The 24456-nt window shown below is 42.5% G+C and overlaps 1 protein-coding gene across 1 annotated transcript in view; it reads right to left on the reverse strand.

Annotated features, from left to right (window-relative positions):
- LOC306977897 (cyclic nucleotide-gated channel beta-3-like) overlaps positions 1-23780 on the reverse strand; it is a gene marked incomplete at its 5' end in the record, with an annotated part of 50588 nt that extends 26808 nt beyond the window's left edge. The window contains 2 exons of the mRNA XM_079576336.1: positions 23435-23510; positions 23688-23780. Of these exons, the coding sequence (XP_079432462.1) occupies positions 23435-23510; positions 23688-23780 (169 nt within the window). The remainder of the gene's footprint in view (positions 1-23434; positions 23511-23687) is intronic.
- Between the last annotated feature and the right edge of the window lie 676 nt (positions 23781-24456).

Consider the following 24456-nt stretch of genomic DNA (forward strand, 5'->3'; position numbering starts at 1 on the left):
TATGATGAAGACCCTTTTCTGCTGCCTCGACCAAAGCACTGTGTCGGGCCTGAGTGTTGTCTGTGTGATTTCCGACGGGAAGACCAGCTGTTTGCCGAGATCCACGGTCATCTCCCAGTCCTGTCCTGGTGTGAGAACATGCCTTCTGGCTGCTTGTCCCTGTTGCCCTTGACCTGGTTTCACGAACTGGAGGTATGGTGTCTGAATCCTCCTGGTGTTGTTTGCAGCTACTTTACAGGTCTCCAGCAACTCCGCCAGTTTACGCAGGACTTGGTTGTGTCTCCACCTGTAGCGACCTTGGGAAAGTGCCACCTTGCACCCTGACAAAATGTGCCGAAGGCCTGCACTACCGCTTCCACACAGAGGGCACTTGTTCTCTGATGCGAACCAAAGGGCAAGGTTCCGGGGGCATGGAAGCGTGTCGTACGTTGCCCTCAGCAGAAAGCTTAGGCGGGCCTGTGGGAGATGCCAAATGTCTGCCCAGCTGATGCTTCTGCTTGCGACAGCGTCCCATTTTGACCATGCACCTTGGCTACCTTGTGACACTGCCTTGATGTACAGCTGGTCATGCTCTGCCTGCGTGACTTCTTCGACCACCATAGTCTTCCTTTGCTCCCATGTGGCTTTAGACCAAAAAAGTGTCTTGCCCCCGGAACCCAATCCTGACCTCCCGCGCTGAACCTTTCCCAGAACTTCTTTGTGCTGCAAATTACTAACAGCCCGCTTCACCTCTTCTTCTGCTTTCCAGCGGCGTCCTGTGCGAACCTCTGCGTTTGCGCACCTCACAAGCTGGTCTTTTGACTCTTTGATCTCTAGCACCAAGCGGGCTTTTTCCTGCCTGTATCCAATCTTGAGAGATTTCAGGGGAAGCTGCAACGCATTCCTCCCATACAGCCCAGCATCTGAGAAACATCGAGGGAGCCCCAGCCACTTCCTGACGTAGTTGTTAGCTACGCCCTCCATCTTGCTAACTGCTGATGATGGAATCTCTGACATTTTCAATGGCCACATGAGCCGCTGGAACAGTATGGATTGATAGCACCACACCTTGTATTTGCCAGGGAGCATACTGCGGTCGATCTTGGCCAGCCCCTCTGCCAGCTGTTTCAACCCAAGTATTCTCATTTGCTTGTCTGACAGCTCTGCTGTGTACTCTCTTCCCAAGCTTCGAATGGGCTTCTCGACAAGGCGTGGTATCTCCTCGCTTCCAGCAGAGAAAACTACTTTATCGTTTCTCCTTCCTTTAGCTAGTGACAAACTCCTTGACTTGGAAGGTTTTATTCTCAATCTTGCCCATTCCGTGAGCTCGTCGAGTCGCTTTAATATCCTGGTTGTACATGGAGCCGTTTGTAGGATGGTTGTTATGTCGTCCATGTAACATCTCAAGGCAGGCAATCTTTCCCCAGTGGGAGATCTCAAGCCCCTGGCAACCTGACGGGCCCCAATAAGGATGATCTCGAAAGCAGTGACAAACAGTATTGGCGATATAGCACATCCCATTGCGATGCCTACTTCCAGCTGTTGCCAACCTGTTGTAACCCCTTGCGTTGTGCAGCATAGTTTGAAAGCATCAAAGTACTTCTTTATGATGCTTGAGACCTCTTCGGGGATGTGAAAGAAGTCTAGGGCGAACTCGATCAACTTATGTGGCACAGACCCATAAGCGTTAGCCATGTCAAGCCATACTACATGCAAGTCTGCCTTCTCCCTTTTCGCTCGCTGGATTTGCTCCCAGATCATTGTCGCATGCTCTATGCAACCTGGAAAGCCTGGGAGCCCTGCTTTCTGGCAACTTGTGTCTATGTAGTTGTTCGATGTGAGGAAGTTTGCCATCCTTTTGGCCAGAACTGAGAAAAACACTTTCCCTTCAACGTTCAAGAGGGCAATGTTCCTAAACTGATTAATGTCCACGGAATCTTGCTCCTTTGGTATAAAGACACCAATCGCCCGCTGCCACTCTGATGGAATCACCCCATTCTTCCATGCTATCCTCATGAGCTTCCACAAAATCCTCACGACCTGGGGACAGTTCTTATACATTTTGTATGGTAGCCCATTGGGACCCGGGGCTGAGGCCGACCTAGCTCGCCTAATCACTTCTCTGACTTCGCTTAGTCTTGGACATGCTAAGTCGAATGGGGTAGCGGGCGCCGCTGGGCGAGGAACGTAACCTGGCGATCCTAGTGACGTTTCTCTGGCTGAGTCTGAGTGTACCATTCTCATATGTCGTTCTAGCTCCTCTCTTGAGACGTTCAGTGAACCGCTTCGCTTCTCATCCAGCAACTGGCGAGCATACTTAAACGGGTCTTTGAAGAAATCTTTCCGTGCTTTTTCCTTCCGCTTCCTCCTCCTTCTGATTCGATCTACCCTGCGCAGGTTCGCTATCCTCTGCCTTACTTCATCCCATAGCACCTTTAGACCTGGCCTCTCCTCTGCAGCAGCTTTTCTCCACCTTTTGTGCAGCTGCCGTCTTTCCCACAACAGCTTTTCGATGCCCCTCTCCCTTCTTCCTTTCGTCGGAGCTGCTGTCTTCCGAGCTTCCACTTCGCCAAAAGTCTCCTTGCAACACTCATATATGATTTTCCCCATTGTGTTTAGCTTTTGTTCTACTCTCCCACGCATTGAGTGTTGCAAAATGCTGCTCAGATGGTTGTCGAGTTGATTCCATGCTTCTCTTTCTCGTGCCCTTGGCCATTTGATCCTCTTACGCCTTTCTAGCTCTGCTTGCTGTCTGGCGGGGTGCCTTTCTTCACTGGGATGGGATTGTTCCTCACTCAGGGGCCCGGTGTCCACCTCCGGCCCCACCTGTTCTTCAATAGACCTCCCAGGTTGGTTGGGTCCTTCAGCACTGTGGTTATGTACCTGGCTTTGGGTCCCTTTCGTCTGACCTGCTACTGCAGAGCGAAGTTCCTGGCGGGTCTCCTTTCCACATTTCATTCTTCCTTGGTGAATGTGGAGGCCCCTGGTTGATGATACCTTTTCCCAACCGCAGCTGCATCTTCGGAGACTTTTCTCAGAGTCTTTGTTCGTTCCAGTCATTACCATGTGATCTGTCCGGGCTGGCTCTTCTTCCATCCCGCCTCTCGGAGAGCCTTCGGGTTTTCTCTTAATTCTCTTCGTAGTCAGTGAATGTGCTTCTTGTAGGAAGCAAGTGGGTTATTATACCGTATGTTCCGGACTATAAGTTGCTCCGGAGTATAAGAAGCACCAGCCAAAATATGCCTAATGAAGAAAAAAACAACAGGCTGAATAGGCATACGGTTTGCTAACGAACGAACAACGGACTAAATAGGTGTCTGATATTTTAACGTCACATAAACAGTTCAGAAAACTATAGCATAAAGAACATACCAAATCACTAAATCCGTTGAAATCTTCATCCTCTGCGTCACTTCTGGAACAATCGCCTTGGCAAGTACCTGGGCACGGAGGCTCAACTGCACCGTTGACAAGCCTCTCCCGGCAGCATGTTTTTCAAGCTCTCATCAAGCTCTCTCTCGTTCCTCTATCTGTGGTTATCTAGCTTTAAGCCTATGATTAGCTGGAAAATTTTCCATCCAGCATCTCCAACATTATATTTTCGGATATAATACAAACAAACAAAAAACATGTAAACAACCTAATATGCTTCTTGACATATTCATGCACATTCACATATTTTTTTCATCAAGTTATTCCAATTTAAACCTGTAGCAAAGTGATAATTATGTTTCCTTTATCTGGCACCTGTGTCACCTGTGACTTTGCTCCACCCCCCACACAAATGGTCCTACCGACTTCAGCCACTGATTTCATAGGATAGAAGTGTGTCTGATAACATTATAAAGGCCAAACAAAAACAAAAAAAACTTGAAGGGCCAGTGTCAGAGCCAAAAGGGTGGTTTTTCGTCATAGAGGGCATGTCCTTAATTAAAATGTTGCTCATTCAAATGTGTGACAGCAGCAAAACAACCAGCCCCATCAGCCGTTCCATCACCTCTTTGTCGGCTGGAATCTATGCATCAAAGTTCTTTTTTTCCTGTCCGTGACTTTAGTGTCGTAATGCAGCGTGGAGGTCCTTCAGGGACACGCTTTTGTCTGATGAATCACAATGGATAGACCAAATAATGAGTTCTAATGATAAACTTTTTTTGAATGCACTTATTAAAAAGTAAACACTTTAGTCTGCCTCTTTTGTTTGAGAAACAATGTATCTCACAGCAGCAAATAATGTGTGTCATTGAATCAGTCATAACATTTGTCTTTGGTGCAGTATTTTCATCTCAAACGTTCAGCTCGGTGTTTGTTAAAGCATTCAAAGTTCACAGCTTGTTTTATCACCTTACAATTTTTTAACGGGCGCTTCATTGTTTAGTTGTGGCCAGATGGACTAAATGTCAACTTCCTTATTGAGAGTTTTTCTATGGTGTGTATACAAACACCATCACCGTAAACAAGTGCGTTCCTGTTCGTAACACCACTGTGCCGTTTGAGGACAGACACTGTAAAGGGCAAATGAGGTACCAGCATCATGCGTCTCACACAAACGCACATAAAGCACACAAACGGAGCATGAACTCTTCTCTGCGCAGTTGTCAATGAAGCGCCTACAGTCGGGTCAAGCAACCGAGAGTTCCCTGGGGCTCTGAAAATTACAGCGCGCAGCTCCACTTTCAGTTCACTTACAGAGAGGCAGAAGATGTAACAAAAGAAATCTGGTAGAAATTTTGGAGACATTTGAAAAGTGCACAGTATTATCCATATTATTAGGGATAGCCATTTCAAAGAAACCATCCATATTAAAATAATGTCAAGGTAATTAGTAATAGCAGAACCTGTGCTGAATGAAACTCGGAGGCCCTACAGTTCACAAGAACTGCCCATTTACTGTCAAAAACAGTTACACTGTGCATAATGAACGCAATTCCAAACTCTTGAAAATGGTAAATGGTCACATTCTCTCACCTCTGGCCCCTGACCCACATTTTGGGAACCGCTGATTTAAGAAGAACTTAAACCTGTACTCTTTCTGTCTTACAACTGAGAATAAGCCTGTCAGTAAATAGTTTTAGACCTGGTACATTCAGAGAACTGGAGTTACTGAAAGTAACTGCACGTCTGAGAACCGTGTGGATTCAACTCTCCTTTGAGATAAAGACAACACTTTTTTCTCTCCTCTATTTGCCAAACTACTGTCCTGATACTCTGCTAGAGACAACAAGAAGAAAGTTTACATGTGAGTGTGGCTGATGCGGCCTCCGAGCAGAGAAAACTTTAGGCGAGGATTTGGGTGACAGGCCGAGCGGGGGACGCAAGCGGAGAAGCACTCACATGTTGGGAGTGACAGGGGGAAGGCAGTAGGCCTCGCTTGCTCATCCACTTCAGCACACTGCTCCATTTTGGTGTTATATTTGGCAAAGTAGGTGGAGAGTGAGTGAGCGATGTCAGAGAGCCTGTCGCCGTAACAACGCGTTCATTAATCAGCAAAACAACACCGTAATCTGACTTAGATCTGGGGCCCATACGGCTGCGGCGGCCCCACGTAACTTGCATAGTCTGGGTGTAGGAAAAACCGGCTCTGAGTAATAGGCTATTGACACTTCAATAGAGGAACACATATTGGTTTATGCCGATCCTCGAGACACCCACTGAGCAGTCAGTTCTGTTTCTGAATAAAACAACACTTCAAAATCTCATGGTGAAATTTTAGTTTTAGTGATGCACCACCACCGTATGCTCTGAAGGTTTCAGACTAATCACTTCACACGTTTGCATTTTAGGCATTTTTTCTTTTTAAGTTGGGAAAGAAGTTATGGTTGATATTACCAGTTGTAAATAACAGATATACGTATAACTTTTAATTAGACTACCATTTTCTTTGGAGTTTGACATTTGTTTTCAAAGTGAAAAGTGGCTGAGGTTTCGTCTCATAAAATCAAAACAGTGTGTTGGCAAATGGCAAAAAAATCAATAAATCATGTGAGCATCAGCCAAACATGTGCATGGTTATTAAAAAAAAAAAAGAAGTAATAATAAAGTTGGATTCTAAGAAATGATATACAGTATCTTGGAAGGGAGTTGGTGTTGACGCTTTGAAAAAATATGTTAGTTATATTAGTCCAAGAAGTATTCATCCCAGTGATCAATTGGACTGAGTTTAGTTGAGGACGTTTCGCTTCTTCTTCGCTCTTCTGGTCAGAAAATGTAGACCCATGCTAATTGAAAAAAATAGTCCCTCATTTTGAAAGTTGTGCCTGAAGTATCTCTATAGGCACAAACCGTGTAAATAACTCAAACCACACAAATGTGCAGACGACACTTAACTGTAACCACACGAGGACCGCCTCTCAAATGGCAAAGGGTTTCACCAAAAAAGTGCCAAGTTCCTATTTGTCAGCCAAGCGTAAATATCGAGCGAAACGCGTCAAATTCACAATAAGATTCCCAACGACTCTTCCAGCAGCAACAGATGCTGGGAAAAAGTCCCCCGCTCAAACAGATGAAGTCATGGAGCTTCTGTCAACACATAGTTTTGGTGAGAAATCCAGCAAAGACAACAGTGACTACAGTGGACAGTTTGTATGTATTACCAAGTCAATTTCACAAGGGCAACGTCCGCTCAGCAGCCAGGTTTCCCCGTGATAAGTTAGCACAATAAACACACAGCCACATAAAGCAGTGAGAAATACTGTACGAGTGAACAGTCTCTCCAGCAATATATGGATTCTTTATGAGAACGAAAATGGACGGGAAGCTTATTTCAGTGTAAATGACCAATCCATTGAGCAATACCATATAATAGCAGGGGGTTAATCAAACAAACGACTTACACAGAAAATTGCACAAATGCATGAGTTTTTGTCAGATGTTGGTCCAAAGTTTCTCTGCTTGTGGTCATAACTTAAGCCAATATTAAGTCCCTGGTTTTGCACCAGGCCTCCCTGCAATGGATTTCTCCTGCGGTTTCTTTAAAAGCACATAAAGACCTCAGCTATCTGATAGACACTTTTATTAAAGCGGCTTTTCTTTTATCAGAGCAGAAGGGGGAAGATGTTATTGCCAATAAGACAGAATATCCTCAATGTGGTGTAATATAATAGGCCTTATCTGTATCTTACAAAGTCATAAAAATACCCATCAGTATTTTCTGGTTTGTCTGAAAAAAAAGAGAAAAAAAAATGTTGATCAATGTTTCTCAGAGTCATGGTTTTCAGAATTTGAGTGGTGGATCTACAATCTCTATTCATTAAAGCATAAACAAGAAATCAACTGAACTGAAGTCTTTTTTTCTTCTTTCTATAAAGTATTAGATCTGTCACTAGGGAAACTATAAAGTAATTGGAAGCCCTCTAACACGCAGGCCCGATCTTCCGCCTGGTTCAGCAGAGTTCTTGCGCACAATCATCGGTGCCCCAGTGCTGTAGCCAGTAGCCTGAGCACGTCACTTGGGAGAAATGAGGGGTCAGGGCTGAGGCGTGGTGAGCTACAAGCAGCGCTGACAACAAGCTCTTGCTGCTTCCTCTTCGCTCTCCTCTTACATCACGCGCATGCTCGTAGATCTTATTAAGTTCTCGCAGGACAAACCATTTATCCCACTGTGAGTTAAACACTGCCCATTTCCCGAGAGACAATATGTCGATTGGTCCCGCTCCAGTCCTAGCTCCAGTATTAACTTCTTACCTGCCACCTTAGGTTTAGGGTTAGCAATTATTTATATCCAAATCTCAAAGCATATTGACTGTAGAGCGTGTGATACTTCATTTGCCGTTCCTAACCCTAATCTTTACCCTAACCCTGATCGGGGGGGACGGTAACAGGTTAAAGAGCGCAGCAAACTCCACGCTGCAGAAACATGATCAAAACACCATATAGGCGTAAGAGCTTGGGGAGCGACCACTGCTGTCCAGCCCACTTACTGCACCAGGTTTGAAGCTGAAGATTCCACATAGTGCATCACACAGATGTCAAGTCTACAGTTTGCGTTTAAAAACACAAAATTGGGCCCGCAAACTCCACACAGAAATGCAATGGTGATAATACCAGTGGCAATCGATGGTGCAGCTTGATCCAGGAGGCTGCAGTCGAAACACTGAACGCCATCTTTACCCAGTTCGACACCTGGAAACCCTGGAGAGTAGAGTGGATTTCTGGTGTCACATGCAGCAAATAGCTTGAGATATTGTGGGTAGCTTCCAATCAGGACCTAAAAATGGAAAATATACCATTGTTTGCCCCCTGTCACAGACAAAGAAGACTATCCAACTTCTTCAAGACAGAATGATAGACTCAATTGGAGTGAAAGCGTGGAAGCAGAAGCCCTTTCTAGTCTAGGAATCCAACCTGGTACCCTTTCGATGTAAGGCAGAAATCTAAACTTGTGTCTCGACTTTACTTGAAATGACCTGTTAACTATTTCTATTCTTTTAAGTTGGAGAAAGACTGGCTCAGACGAGACAGGTCCAGCTATAAAGACAGTTAAGGACATTCGGTCTCCCCTAAAAACGTTTCCTTCTATATTTTCCACCTGATTTCGCTTCACAATGCATTATCTGGTGACAAAGGTGTCCCGGGCCGCTCCCTCTGGCGTGATGGATGGTGCGGGGGTGCAGAGCTGTGGCTGCGGTGATTGGCTCGCGCTGATAAAACTCCAAATGCCTTCAATAGAATCTCATTGCTCCCAAATCCCCCCTAGACCTGGCCACCACAGTCCCAACCGCAGACCTCCAAATTGGAACGAAACCGGCTGGGACGTCTCCTCAAATTCAACTCCTGATCTGAAAGAGAACGTGAAATGAGGCAGAGAGATGTGCATTAAAGTCTTCCAATGATTAGATCAGGAGAAATGTCCGCTTTTTCCGGACACTTTGCCTTATAGTTAAAGCTAGGGCCCCTGTGCTTTAACTTGCACAGATAACTCTTATCAAAGGTGCCCTTCCATGTGATTTATGTCAACGGTCTACTGCCGCTTTGTGAGATAGGAAGAAAATAAAAGTCTATTTTGACCTCTAAAAGAAGTGGTGAGGATTTACGGAGCTTTTTAAATACACATATATTTACTGTCAAAAACATGGTTAGACAGCTGCCTCTTGTCATTTCTGTTTAGTAATTTCAATGATGGGACTTTATTTCTCTCTTTTGGGGGTGAATCAAGCTCTGAGCGGTTTGAGGAGCAGGTTGTGAGGGGGAGGACATGACACACAGGCGACTCAGGGCTCTGGTGGTGTTTTCTAAAGGCCACAGACTCAGCGGGGGCTCGTCCCGGGACATCTGCTCCATGTTTTCAAGTGCTGGCCCAGTCTCACCTCATAAGCGTTGGCTGCGCGATCCAGGAGGCTGACCTTAAACCTGCATGTTAAAGAAGTGAGTTAGATGTGAGGATCATGAGTGTCAGTGTGGGTTGTGTGAGGTAAAGTGCCCCTGGTGCTACTACGGTCCACTACGACTACTTCGTCTACTATTGCTGCTGTAACCCCTGGGTGTGAAGCAGAAACCTACCTTTAATCGGGCTCACCTATATTTATGCTCTCAAACTCATACACTTTGTATTGTTAAGTGCTTATGTATCCCCCTGGCTGGGAAACACTGTTCTATTATCTATTATTGTCTCTTGGTAATTGCAGATTGGTCTATGAGGAACTGCTGCCACATCGTCCAAATTTGTGAATTTACTTGTGTCAGTTTAGTTTTTATGTATGTATCTTTATATCCAACAGGGGAGTAACCTTAATGGCCCTGTACCAGATTACAAGCACTTAAAGAGGGAGTTTCCTCTTGTAACATCCCATTCTTCACTAGGATGAGTTGAAATGAGCATGTTTCACAACTATCAGGGAGCCAAAAAAAGGTTTAACCCAAATCTAAAAGCTTCTTGACTGGAGAGTCAGTGTAACACCTCATTTGAATGCTAAGACTTACAAAACAGGTTTGAACGTTTTTGTTGTGTCGGCTTTTGTTTGCTTTTTCCTCATGTTTTTGTTGCTCTTTTGTCATGTTTATTGTTGAAAAGAGCGACAAAAACATGCTAGAAAAGCAAAAAGCTTTTCTAGCATGTTGTTGTCGCTCGTTTCTTGCTTCTTTGTTGTTTTTTTGACTCTTTTTTTGTTGCTTTTTTGTCGTGTTTTTGTTACTTTTTAATTTCGTTTTTTGCTGCTTTTCCAGTTTTTTTTTTGTGCATGATCATCCTCCTTTTTGTTGTTATTTTGACGCTTCTGCAATGTGAAAAGATCCAGTATTGCGTTAAGTTTTCACCAAGATCTTTTGTCATATTGTACTCCTGAAAAAATTTAAATCCCAGATCTTTAACAAAGTCTAGGTCGGGTGGGCACGGATGGATGGGTTGTGGGTCATTTGTATCATTTTAATGTACTTCTATTGATATGAAATAAAAAAAAATACAAGTTGTCACCAAGATCTTGTAAAAATGATGGGAGAGTGTGACCAGACCATTGAAGCAAAGCGTTCTCCAGCACATCCCAACGCCGCTCTTTCACAGTGTGAGCCCGATTAATCCTGACATTGTCATCTTTGGAATATGCCATCAAGAAAGAAGAAACCTTGTCATTCAGGATGTTCTGGCACATCGTGTTGCTGAATCCTGACCTGCCCAACTGCAGCAGCTCCAGATCAAGAAAGTTTGTGAAATCCAGGTCGCAAATTTTTTCCTTTGGTCCGGCAGGGTAGTTCACCACAAAACAGCTTTATAAGTTGGCCTAGATGTGCAGCGCAAAAAATAACCATCTGCTTTCACAATATACTGAAAAAAACAGGTTAAGGATCTTTAATTTACTGAGTGCAGTTTCCTTATGCACTGGCAGAATAGGCAAAAACTCTCAACCTAAAGAAGCACAACACGTCCGAACTCAATGCTATATAAAACATAAAGTAAAAGAATGAATGCAACAAATAAATGTGTGAATCTACCACCAATGCCATTTTATTAACGATAGTCTCCCCGCCAACTCATGCATGACTTCTGCTGATGTATGAGCTCGCTGAAAAAGGCCCAGCACACGCCGCATATTAAATCTCAGCTCGTACAATCCAAGTTCGTCCACCGGGGGAATCCGTCGGCCCTGGTATATCTGCATTCAATTTCCTCCCTGCGGCACTATTGCATTTGTAAGCACAACGTCACGTAATGAGTTTATGGCTATTGCGCCTCATGAGAAGAAAGGATGAGCGGGGCCTGTCAGTTAAGGCGGTTCTGCTGAGCGGGGGGGAGACTGTGCCCTTCAGAGTCTCCGAGGGACGGCGCCTTCATCCCAAAACACCAACATGATCATTCCAGGCGTGATGTGGATATGTCTTTGGAGCTTAGTAATGGTGAATCACAGGTCAAATAATAACCTCCAGTATGGCTTTACCCAAATATAAAGTCTTGTTGAAAAAAGTGTCAAAATAGTGATTAAAGTGATTTAAAAAAAAACTCACAAAAGAGCAACAGAAAGCGTTGAAAATGCAACATAAAAGTGTCAAAAAAGCAATGAAAAATTAACAAAAAACTGAGAAAAAGTTATGAAAAGCAGATGAAAAAGTGACAAAAATGTGTGACAAAAACACCACAAGAGTAACTGAAAATGTGATTAAAAAAAACCCACAAAAGAGCAACAAAAACGTTGAAAATGCAACAAAGATTCAACATAAAAGTGACAAAGAAGCCACAAAAGAGAAACAGAAAAGTGACAAAAAAGCGATGAAAAAGTGACAAAAAAATCCCCACAAAAGAGCATCAGAAAGCGTTGAAAATGCAACAAAAAAGTGACAAAAACGCAACATATAACTGACAAAAAATCCCCAAAACAGTAACAGAAATGTGACAAAAAAGCAATGAAAAATTGACCAAAAAATGACAAAAAAGTGATGGAAAAGTACCAAAATTCTGTGATGAAAACACAATAAAAAAGTGACAAAAAAATCCACAAAAGTGTAACAGAAAAGTGACAGAAAAAGCAATGAAAAAGTGAGGAAAATGTGACAAAAAAGCAATGAAAAATGGACCAAAAAGTGACAAAAAAGTGATGAAAAAGTGACAAAGATGTGTGACAAAAACACCACAAGAGTAACTGAAAATGTGATAAAAAAAAAAACCCACAAAAGAGCAACAAAAACGTTGAAAATGCAACAAAGATGCAACATAAAAGTGACAAAGAAGCCACAAAAGAGAAACAGAAAAGTGACAAAAAAGCGATGAAAAAGTGACAAAAAAATTCCCACAAAAGAGCATCAGAAAGCGTTGAAAATGCAACAAAAAAGTGACAAAAACGCAACATATAACTGACAAAAAATCCCCAAATTCAGTAACAGAAATGTGACAAAAAAGCAATGAAAAATTGACCAAAAAATGACAAAAAAGTGATGGAAAAGTACCAAAATTCTGTGATGAAAACACAATAAAAAAGTGACAAAAAAATCCACAAAAGTGTAACAGAAAAGTGACAGAAAAAGCAATGAAAAAGTGAGGAAAATGTGACAAAAAAGCAATGAAAAATGGACCAAAAAGTGACAAAAAAGTGATGAAAAAGTGACAAAGATGTGTGACAAAAACACCACAAGAGTAACTGAAAATGTGATAAAAAAAAAAACCCACAAAAGAGCAACAAAAACGTTGAAAATGCAACAAAGATGCAACATAAAAGTGACAAAGAAGCCACAAAAGAGAAACAGAAAAGTGACAAAAAAGCGATGAAAAAGTGACAAAAAAATCCCCACAAAAGAGCATCAGAAAGCGTTGAAAATGCAACAAAAAAGTGACGAAAACGCAACATATAACTGACAAAAAAATCCCCATAACAGTAACAGAAAAGTGCAGAAAAAGCAATGAAAAAGTGAGGAAAATGTGACAAAAAAGCAATGAAAAATGGACCAAAAAATGACAAAAAAAGTGATGAAAAAGTGCCAAAATTGTGTGATGAAAACACAATAAAAAAAAAGTGACAAAAAATCCACAAAAGAGTAACAGAAAAGTGGCAGAAAAGTGATAGAGAAGTGCAAGCATTTTGCACAGAGCCCCCATAATTCTAGAACCGGCCCTGTTGAGGAGTATAATTTATGGGGCAAAACTATATAGCAACAGTGCACTTTAGCATCAATATTGGCAAGTAGCTCCCATATAATCAAATACATGTTGAGACTTTGTGAAGTCATCTAAACGGAAGGGTAGTCCCCCTAATGAAGTGCCATCATCATGTCTCCGATTGTAAATAAACTTAAAAGACTAATTATCGATGGTGTAGTATTTCAATATGGTGACAATTAATGGAGTGAGCGGAAAGTTTTATCACTTTGGGATTTACGGTCACATGAAAAGCAAGAAGCTGAGGCGACGGAAAAGTGATGTTGTTGATTAACGCTCATGATATGAAAGCGTGCGGCTCCACAGACTGTTAGTGTCGTCTTGTTTCAGCTGCTCGGCTAATGCGGGTGTGATCTGGGTAACGGTTATGACAATTATGATCCTACTTTTAGCATCTTTCGATACATGATTCTTTATCAACTTCTAGGTCAAATATTTTGCAGTAACTTTTCATGCTTTGATATATTTCAGTATCAACATGCATAAGGCTTCATGTGTTCACTTATGTGCATTGTTTCGTCAAATAAATCTGAAATATAATCAAATTTGTGTGCAGCTCAAGATATGATATTCAAATGGTTTAGAGCAGTGGTTCCCAAAGTGGGGTCCGGGGCTTCAGGGACACTACAGGGGGGCCACCATAGCTTGTCTATATTTATAAAGAAGATGTACATTTGTTTAAACCAGTATTAAAGCTACAGTCTTTGCTAAATGTTGCTTTTCTCCTATAATTTCAGCCATAAAATAATAATGAATACCTTTGAATAGAGTAAATATATAATTATTGGGGGGCCCTCAAGAGGTTTTCGGATCGATAAGGGGCCTGTGATGTCCTGAACTTTGGTAATGGCTTTTTGTTCCAGAAAATTGAACAAAAGGTTGGTCTTGTATCATATAACGTGCCTCAGAAACACTGTCCTGAACGGAATCCACTAAAAAAGATCACATATTGTTGAAAATGTTCAGTCATTCATGGGAAAAGTGCCCGCGTACGTCGAGTGGCCTTGTAGCTGCAAATGTTTTGTGGCACTGGAAAAACACAAGTTTCTGTAATTACCCCGAGTGCAACCCTCGCGAGTGCATGAAACAGCCCGAACAATAACAGCTCGGTGTCTGCGTCCCTCCCAGCAGGACTTGTTTTGTGCAGCTCCACTGATTCATGTCCCTGACCTATACTCCGCGAACGGGAAGCCCCATCGCAACCTAATTACACCCAAATCATCTATCTCTCACACGATAACATAATCCGCGAGACGCCGTTATTGTCACTTTTATGAAGTAAAAGGTACAATACATCTTTCGGGAGGAAGATATCAATTTATATATTTTAATCAGCATATTCTTCAATGATTTTGGGCAATTGCAAGACAAAGGAAAGATGCATAACTTTGGATTTTATTTGAAGAAAAACAACCACAGTAATTCACTCTAAAAAAAGAAGTTCCACCCCCATTTTATTGATGTATTTATTTATGTATTGGTGCGGCACTCCAGTACAGTATCAAAGTGCGCACAAGCCCTCAGTGGAGAGTACACTAGTAGTACATTTTAAAACTTTAAAAAAGATTCATACCGTTTTTCCGGACTTTTTTTCATAGTTTGGCTGGGGGTGCGACTTATATATCAAAATATATAATCCCACAATGTTTATTATTTTCACACTGACAGCCGCTAGAGGGCGCTGTAGGCTTCTGTACCAGTATCTTCTACCCCTGTACTACTGAGAAAAAATAATTAAGCAGCAAAAAGAAAGTTTGGAGTGAGCGAGAAACTTGTGAAGGACTGACAAAAGGTGGTGGTTACTCTTACTGCAATGAAGAAAACAAAAAAAGCTAATTGTGGCTAAGAGCTCAATGGCCACAGCGAGAGGAACGATTTTGCAAATGGGAGCTTGAACAACGTGCTGCCGGGAGAGGCTTGTAAACGGTGCAGTTACGGCTTCATGCCCAGGTAGTTGCCAAGGCTGGTGCGACTTATACTCCAGAGCGCTACAAATATATGTTTTTTCTTCTTCATTTTGCATTTTTTGGCCGGTGTGACTTATACTCCGGAACAATTTATATATGTCTTTTTCTTCTTCATTTTGCATTTTTTGGATGGTGTGACGCCGCTCTGGGGCGGTTTGCAGCCGAGTGTGTAGCGGCCGGGATGAGGATCAGCACCTCCAAATCTGAGGCCATGGTTCTCCACCGGAAAAAGGTGGTTTCCCCTCTTCAGGTCGGTGGGGAGGCCTTACCTCAAGTGGAGGAGTTCAAGTATCTCGGGGTCTTGTTCACGAGTGAGGGACGGATGGAGCGTGAGATCGACAGACGGATCGGTGCGGTGTCAGCAGTGATGCGGTCGCTGTATCGGTCTGTCGTGGTGAAGAGGGAGCTGAGTCGGAGGGCAAAGCTCTCGATTTACCGATCGATCTACGTTCCCACCCTCACCTTGGTCATGAGATTTGGGTAATGACCGAAAGGACAAGATCGCGAATACAAGCGGCCGAAATGAGTTTCCTTCGCAGGGTGGCTGGGCGCACCCTTCGAGATCGGGTGAGGAGCTCAGTCACCCGGGAGGAGCTCGGAGTAGAGTCGCTGCTCCTTCACGTTGAAAGGAGCCAGCTGAGGTGGCTAGGGCATCTGTTCCGGATGCCTCCTGGTCGCCTCCCTCGGGAGGTGTTCCAGGCATGTCCTAGAGGGACAAGGCCTCGTGGAGGACCCAGGACACGCTGGTGGGACTATGTCTCCGAGCTGGCCTGGTGTCGCCTCGGGGTCCCCCCAGAACAGCTGGAGGAGGGGTGTGTGGATCGGGAAGTTTGGGCATCTCTGCTAAGACTGCTGCCCCCGCGACCCGGCCCCGGATAAAGCGGAAGAAAATGGATGGATGGATGGTGCGACTTATGCTCCAGAGTGACTTATATATGTTTTTTTCTTCTTCATTTTGCATTTTTTGGCTGGTGCGACATATACTCCGGAACGACTTATATATGTTTTTTCTTCTTCATTTTGCATCTTTTGGCTGGTGCGACTTATACTCCGTAGTGACTTATAGTACAGAAAATACGGTACAGATGAGAAAGCATAATCATAACAACAATTTCCGCTATAGGTGCTATCATTATAGAAATGTTCATTAGAGAACCATTTTGATGGTCACATAAGAAAAAGTTCCAAGTGCACACAGATTTGACCCCCATGCACTTACTGTGTCTCTGTTACGCAAACTAACTTTGCTCCTTTCACCGGGATGGCCCTGTACATAAAGCATCATTTTACAGCCTACTCTTATTATTTCTGTAGCTGTATTTGCGTCCTCTTGTCTCTTGCTGTTATTATGATGATGTTTTTCCACTGTTTACAAAAGCGTCGCATCTCCTCTCTGTGCCCTTGTCCGGATCTGTATACTGTCTGCTGCCACACTTCACTGCTCAAGTGGTCTTAGAGGAGGATCCAGTGAACGGCCCGAGTGTCCTCTGGCAAAGACACCGAGAAACAAGACTTCAGAAAGAACTGCGTGAGCGGCAACCAGCAACGCAAAATGGTCATAATTAGATGATGAGCAAAATTAGGGATGTGTGATTTTGACATGATTTTTTTTATGAATAGCGTTTTAATTACATTTGAAACATGTCTGCTGGGAAAGGTGCTGTTTATTATGCGATCGCAGCCTTTGCGGTATGCTAATCGCGCATTGCCATGTGCTTTCACACTTCTTCATAACAATGCAGGCGAATTGAAGTGGTTCAAGGGTGCACTCGCATCATTATGAGCCAGTTATATTTTCTTTTCTTTGTCGGGGTGTTTGAATAAATGCAAGCTCCAATTAATGATGTACTGCCAGAGAACGAGTACAATCGCGATGCCCCGCTATCTTGTACATTGTTTTGTTTTTTTCCCCCATCAATGCATCTGCAAAGTATGTCAGGCAGTGGCAAATTGACCATGCACTTTTACAGTATATAATTATTTCATATTCAATACATGTATTGGGGTGGGAAACCTCTGGGTACCTCACGATTCGACAGGATGCATGGCTTACGATAATGATAATCTCACGATACGCCGATACTCTGGTAATCGATATATTGCATGAAAATAACCAACAATACATCACGATTTAAAAATAAAAATCTTTTTTTAACTTTTATTTTAACATACTACATATTATTCATCATTTACATTTCTTTCTATGTGCTTTTTATGTCTGTGTGAATGATCCCTGACTTAAACACTGAAGTTGGGTCTACAGGTCTCTCACAGGCCTCACTTCATTTACATAAAAAAATAAAATAAATAAACACAGTCCTATTTCAGGTTAAGGTATACTTAATCAATCCCCGTAGGGAAATTCATTCTCTGCATTTGACCCATCCTCAATGCTGCTGGGGCGACCTGTAGGAGCAGTGAGCTGCCAGCATGGGCCGGCACTCGGGGACCCATCTCCATGATGTGGAGCCAGGCTGGTGGTCAGAAACACCTGACTGGAGGATTCACCTATTGTACATGTTTTTAGTGGTAGGGGAAACCGGAGTACCCGGAGGAAACCTACACAGACACGGGGAGAACTTGCAAACTCCACACAGAAAGTCCCCGTCCCTGGTGGGAATCGAACCCGGACCATCTAGCAATGAAGCATGAGCGCTTATTTGTAATTATAAAAAACTATCATTAAAAGTAATATATTTGTTAAGTGTTAAAATAAAATAATTGTTTGTATTGGCAGCACTACTGATTTCTTTATCATTATTGGCCTGGATTGACTATGAAAATCATTAATATGCATGATGTCATCAAAGTATCGATAGCTGAAAAAGGTATCGGTATTGTATCGTCCTGCAAAATATCGCGATACATCCTAAAATCGATATACAGTATTGTCACACTCCTAGTCTGTATTGCTGTTGTCCTATTTGTTTTACATTGACAATTGTTGTATGATTTATTGTACAAATGTTGCTCAAAAAGTGTTACACCCACATTTCCAGACTTCTCCACATCCCCCATAATGCCGTAAAGTCATCGCCGATACCTCAGAGTCTCCATTTCTTTCTTCATTGATAAACCGTTATTCACATTGTCTTATATTCCATAAGACACTAACACAAAGTCCCCTCTACCCGGGTCGCAGTGATTTCCCAGCATGCTTTGACACTACCTTTTTGCCTTGCCGACTCCCGCTGCGCACGAGCCACACAATCAGCCTGTCCCTGCAGTCTATCCACCGAGGCTATTTGAATATATATGATGCTCGCAGTGTGCCTATCATTTGTATCAGTATGCATGAGGAAGCGAAAACACATATGTCTTTGGTCTCTGCCGCTGCTGGGTCAAAAGCACTGGCGAGGTTTGTCGGTTGGCTTAAGGGGACATATGCAAAATCGACTTTTTTTTATGCACAAAGCAGCAAGTCAAATTTAATGCCACAAATGGAAAAACTGGTGCACATTTCATTTGGTAACATTCCACCGAACAGAGGAAAGAGGGTAAATCTTGATTTTCAAAAGCAAAATGGACACCACGGCAACCTCTTTTAGGGAATGTGATGTATCAAAACTGCAGCTTAATGTGTTTTAGACCATATTTTTTTTATTTCCCAAAAAACATTTGATTTAATGGCAGTTTTCAATCCTTTTCAATGACATTGAAGTTTAAAAATGTTAAAAATTATGTATTTTCCTCCCCCTACATGCCCTGAGGAGTAGAATGAGCTCAGACCTGTTCACCACAACTGCCTCTAAAATCCTGCACTGTCGCTCAAAAAGTAGTTACTTCGGGTCCAAAGTGCCGTCATGCACGAGCTTAATACAGATGGCGCAGTTACAGGTATGACCTGAGGTGGCAGTAGTGAGTATAAAATGGCTACCTTGCATCTAGCCCCTTTAAGGCACAATGTATTTAACATTTTAACCACCTGAACCGAGCACATTTTCTCCAGTTTGGCTTTACCCAAATCTAAAAGCTTCTTGACTGGAGAGCAACAGTGTAAAGGCTCATTTGAAAGCTATGACTTACAAAAGTGATCGTAACATTGTTGTCACATTGTCACCATGTTTTTTCACTTTGTTGTTGCATTTTCATCCTCGTTTTTGTCAGTATTTAGAAGCTTTGAGATTTGGGTAAAGCCAAACTGGACAAAATGTGTTCAGTTCAGGTGGCGGGTAAGAGGTTAATGACTTAATTATTTTTAATGCCCCACAGAAACCTATAGTTTTAGCATTGTTTTAACTATAACTATAGTTTAGTTTTACTTTTCACATTTTCAAAGTCAATAAATCATCACCGTACCGTTTCTGAGCAATTCTGTGCTTGAAGTGAGTTCCTTACGCCGCCGTTGATTTGCAATCCTGCCGTTAGCTAAAAAATGAAACCTTAAGTTTTATTCTCTATTTTTCATTCCCATTGCTGCCAGCAGAGGGTGCTCCAGGCCAATTTGAAATGACGACTAACACAATCTTTACACAAACTACAAATATTTTCTATACATACATTGTTTATCTAAGGTGCCCAATATAGAATGAACATAAGGTACTGTTATTCATATACCCACTGAAATACACCCCGGGGATCTGTTTTATTTTTTCCACATCGTAGCTGAATATTAGGTGAAATTGTCCCACTACAGAAAAAAAAAAATCGGTCCCATCTGCGTCTCTTCATTCTCTTCAATTATTTATCCGCCGCTCGTCCATCTATTATTCAGAATCGGGCTCTTGGCTCGAGAGCTCAATCTTGGCATCCAAATGAAATGCACAGAAAAGCCCTTACATGACGCGGTGACAAGGAAGAAATAAATGGAAAAAAAAGGAATGAAAATGAACAGATGGAAAAGTCGAGTCAGGACAAGATGAGCTGTGAAGCACATCCACACAGTTGACTATAATGATGCGGGTCTATATATAAATGGATGGCGAATCGAAGCATAACATGATAGATTTTTTTTTTTTCCTCTTTGTGGTTGGTGTCCTCAAGGCACTTTAGTAAGATATATTTTAGATGTAAAGTACAAACAAAGAATCGAAATTGAGTCACTCTCAAACACTTGACGAGAATATATTGTATAGGAGGCGGCAGAGGGAGGGAAAGGGAGAGTTCAGAGTTCTTCAGTTTGAGATTGAACCTCCAAAGATTTAAAGGAGCAGGCCACCGTTTTTCCATATTGAATTATGTTCTTACCTGAGCTTAGACGAGTTGATGCGTTCTTGTTTGGTCTTTGTGCGTGCGCTCAGTCACGCAAAAATACCAAAGATGTTGTTAGCATTTAGCCTCTCCTCCTCTCCTCTATGGGGCCAAGCTCTTCCACGTTTTCCCTATTTAAATACGGTCACGTGAGTAGTTACACGATCCAAGTCTAGTTACACATAATTAAACATGTCGATTTTCTAAGCGGATAAAAAGAGGTACTATATTGTCAAGCGTAATAACACCTTAGGAGCACTTTGACGTCCGCACTGTAAAGGGAAGATTACTGTGCAGACGTCGAAGCGCTCCTAAGGTGTTACTACGTCCCATGGAGGAGAGGCTAAATGCTAACAACGTCTTTGGTCTTTTTGTATGACTGAGCTCAACTCGTCAACTCGTCTAAGCTGGAAAACAGTGGCCTATTCCTTTAAAGGGGCAAGATCCAAGCTGGTCATTTATGTGCTCACTACTGCCACCTCTGGTCTTGTGCGTAACTGCAGACTCTATATTAAGCTCGTGCATGACGGCACTTCGGACCGAATGAACACCTTTTTGAGTGACAGTGCAGGATTTCAGAGGCAGTTGTGGTGAACAGGTCTGGGCTCATTCTACACCTTAGGACATTGCTGGAGCAAGTAGGGGAGGAAAATACATAATTTTAACATTTTTAAACACTGTATAGTCCCTTCAAAGGAACAGGCCACCGTTTTTTTCCATCCTGAGGTATGTTCTTACCTGAGCTTAGACGAGTTGATACGTACCTGCCTGGTCTTTGTGCGTGACCATGGAAGAAAGTGGTAGCTTCCAACTTCACCCCCGTTTGGAGCTATAGGAATATGTTGGGAGAAGCCAAAAGTTAACACCATCTTTTGTCTTTTTGCGTGACTGAGCGCACGCACAAAGACCAGACAGGTACGCATCAACTCGTCTAAGCTCAGGTAAGAGCATATCTCAGTATGGAAAAAAACGTGGCCTGTTCCTTTAGGAGGCTTCGAAATGGGCATGGCATCTCCGTCTAAGATCACTCCGTCCAGGTCATTGTTGGTGATCGAATCCCCAACTTTTCATTGAAACTGCTTCTTTGAGGATTCAGTAAGAATAAGATTGTGCTCACAGTGACTCATTTGCAGAGAGTTTGCCGACAAACTTTCTGATTTGTGCATGGTAGCCCTGGCCAGTGTTGTGCTGTGAAGACATTTCATTCACCTTGCCTTAAGTGAAGTATCTGTGGCCACTGAAAGTATCTGTCTGTGTCTACTCAAGATACATTGGTTATCACAAGCCCATATTTATTTACGTGTTCTACTTTTAACATTTTGCAGGTTGAACACATTAAAGCAGTGTTTACGATTGGAAATGGTCACATGAAGATTGACCAGTGAAGACAACACAGAAACGGATTCGATTTATGAAGCAATTTGTCATCATCAGCCTCTGTCAGAGTAGCCTGGCTAACACCAGACTAAAATCACAAGTGATATTTAGTCTGGGGACCACCAATTCATTTTCTCGTAGGAGAGGTGTGGTTTACGATCGTCCATACTCGTTTATTGGGCGATACGAAAAAAAAAAAAAAAAGTCTCTTGCGTCTGCACGTAGCCATGGCCAATCATATCATCGTATGAGATGACGTATGACGTACCCGCTGTAAACTTTTGAATATAAACTATTTAGAACAAGGTCTAAAGCTTGATCAAAAAATACCATCGTGTCTGCTGCTGTCACGTTGGATCCGTAAATAAACTTTTTTTTTTATTATCCGTAAATAAACTACAAGCTTCCATATCTCGAATAGCGCGTCATCGTCTTGCCGTCCCTCCTCGCTCTGTGATTGGTTCCCAAATCCACCGGAGATGTGGCCATGGTCCCCAGGCTGTTGTGCAGTTCGAAATAATTCGAGCGCACACAGCAGCCTGGTGTTAGCCAGGTTACTGTCAGAGCCCCGTGCACTGATATTCACCAGGCTCTCCGGCCCACGCTCGCTCAAATTGCCTTTCCATTTTGTCTCTCTCAATAATCAGAGCCACATTGTAATGACTTAATGATCGGGAGGGAAGTCTCGCAACAGAGAAAAGATGAAAAGACAAAAGAACACAACACAAGGATGCTGAAGATTGAAGGATGAACAAGAAAAAACAAGTCACACTCTAATGTTTCGTTGGATTGTCTTTAGCACATTTGTTCTGGCATGTTTCTGACAAGCTTCAACAATTTATTGCTGTTCAGAGTCAGATATTGTATTGATGACAGAAGAGTCAAACCACTGTGCAAAACTTTCTCCAACACATCACAAAGATTGTCAATAGGATGAAAGTCTGGACACTGTGATGGCCAATCCATGTGTGAAATGATCTCTTATGCTTCCTCTTTAAAAGATTGAGTCTGTAGTGAATCCTGACATTTCCATCTCAGAATATACCCATGCCAATAGGGAAGAGAAAAATCCATAACTACTGAAGGTTTGCAGAAGCCACAGTGGTGCCATCAAATTCAACTGAAATATTTTCCTTCCTTTCCCTTCCTTGACCAATTTGAATTAAGATCAGAAAAGTGCCGATTTCTGGTGAACTAATTCTGCATTGAAGTTTGTTTGCAAATCCAGAAGTTTCATTGAAAAGATTGCCCGATGTCTGGGACAAAAGAGAAAAAGAGTAAGAAAAAGTATCTTTGAAAGTCGTTCTGAAAGAAGTCAGACTGCATGAAATTTGCAATGCGCACGGTGTCATCCCCGAAAGCCAAAATATTTTGAATTTGACATTTTTTCTTCAGAAAATTCCAGACTTCTTTTTGCTGTTTGACTTTAAAAAAGGTGACTCTTGGTATTGAGAAAAGTTGAATTTCAAATGCAAGGTTTTCAGACATTTAGTTACAGCCTTAGATATCTTGCCAGCAAAAACAGTAAAACATGAGAAGTGGAAGAAAACACAATGCCATAAAGGCTAACAAAAGCAAGATCTTAAACCATATACAATTGTTCCGATCATCTGCTACAATGCCAACGCCTGATCTGTTAATTTATTTAATACCATTGACTACAGCAATATGGCAAATTAGACCACTGTTACTGAAAAAGACAAACAAAAAGTATTCCTGGGGAATACTTTTCAAATCCTGGTATGAACGTTCATACCAGGATTTCAAACAAACCGTTTCCATTCTTTCCATTCTCTCATAAGATTTGACATCCGAAAAAGATCAGGAGAGAGATTTGACTGACACCTACTACTTCCCCCGTCACATTTGAAGATCCAGGAAACTTTTGATTTGCGCAGAAGGCTCCTGACAGACAGCGAGCTCAGCTGACAGACAGAGCAGCAGATTGAAGTCACCTCAGGACAAAGGCAGTACAGTACTAGTAGCCTGATACACTGTTGTTTATGTGATCACTGGGTGAGCTGGAGCGTCTCTCTGATCGTGATGATGACTGCGCACAGACACAAACAGAGCTCTTTGGGATGACCCCTCCACTTTCCCACAGTCTCAACTCTTCGACGGGAAGCTTTTAGGGAGTACTCTGAGTCCAGACGGTCATTCAAGTCCACAGTGAACCACTCAGAGATTGCACTCATGAATTAGGACTCTTGTACTGAACACGAGAGGTTAGTGTGCTGTTAGTTGTGCCTAGTAATGGTAAAAATAGTTTAATGTAGCTCTTGTATTAGTAGTACCAGCAAGTGTATCTTATTGTTTTTTCTTAGACTTCAACAGTTTGTTGTTTTCTTTTCCTCCAGTCCACTGGAACAGGGTCTCCCCTGCAGCAAAATCATTCTTAGCCTTAGAAAAAGCATACTGTTATTTAAAACATGATTATTTGAGTAATACGATAAAAAAAAAAATAGCTTAATTATAAATTTGAGTGGTATCAATACTATTGTGGTAGACCTCAAGTTTTAAGTGTGAAAATTGACCCTCAACAAGATGGGTCCTCTCAAGGGGTTTATCCTCTCAATAAAGAAAGTACCATGTGTAGCTTATTGCCTGCTGGGAGTCCTCAATAGTTACTAATACTTCTGCCACTGATGGAAACAAGGCTGTCAATCTGCGCTATCGGCCCTTCATCAATCACTTACTCTCACACACATCACATTCATACACAGGGAAGGTAAGTGAACTGTTTTGCCTATAAGGACAAAGTGATAGTCTGCACATAGCAGGCTTTAAAAAAGCCAAAGTCAGAGATGGTGCGCGTGTCAGGGGGCAGCTTGTTCCAGAGTCTGGGCCCAGCGACTGAAAAGGCCCGATCAC

This window comes from Gobius niger, assembly GCF_951799975.1.
Source record: "Gobius niger genome assembly, chromosome: 18".
Classification (NCBI taxonomy): domain Eukaryota; kingdom Metazoa; phylum Chordata; class Actinopteri; order Gobiiformes; family Gobiidae; genus Gobius; species Gobius niger.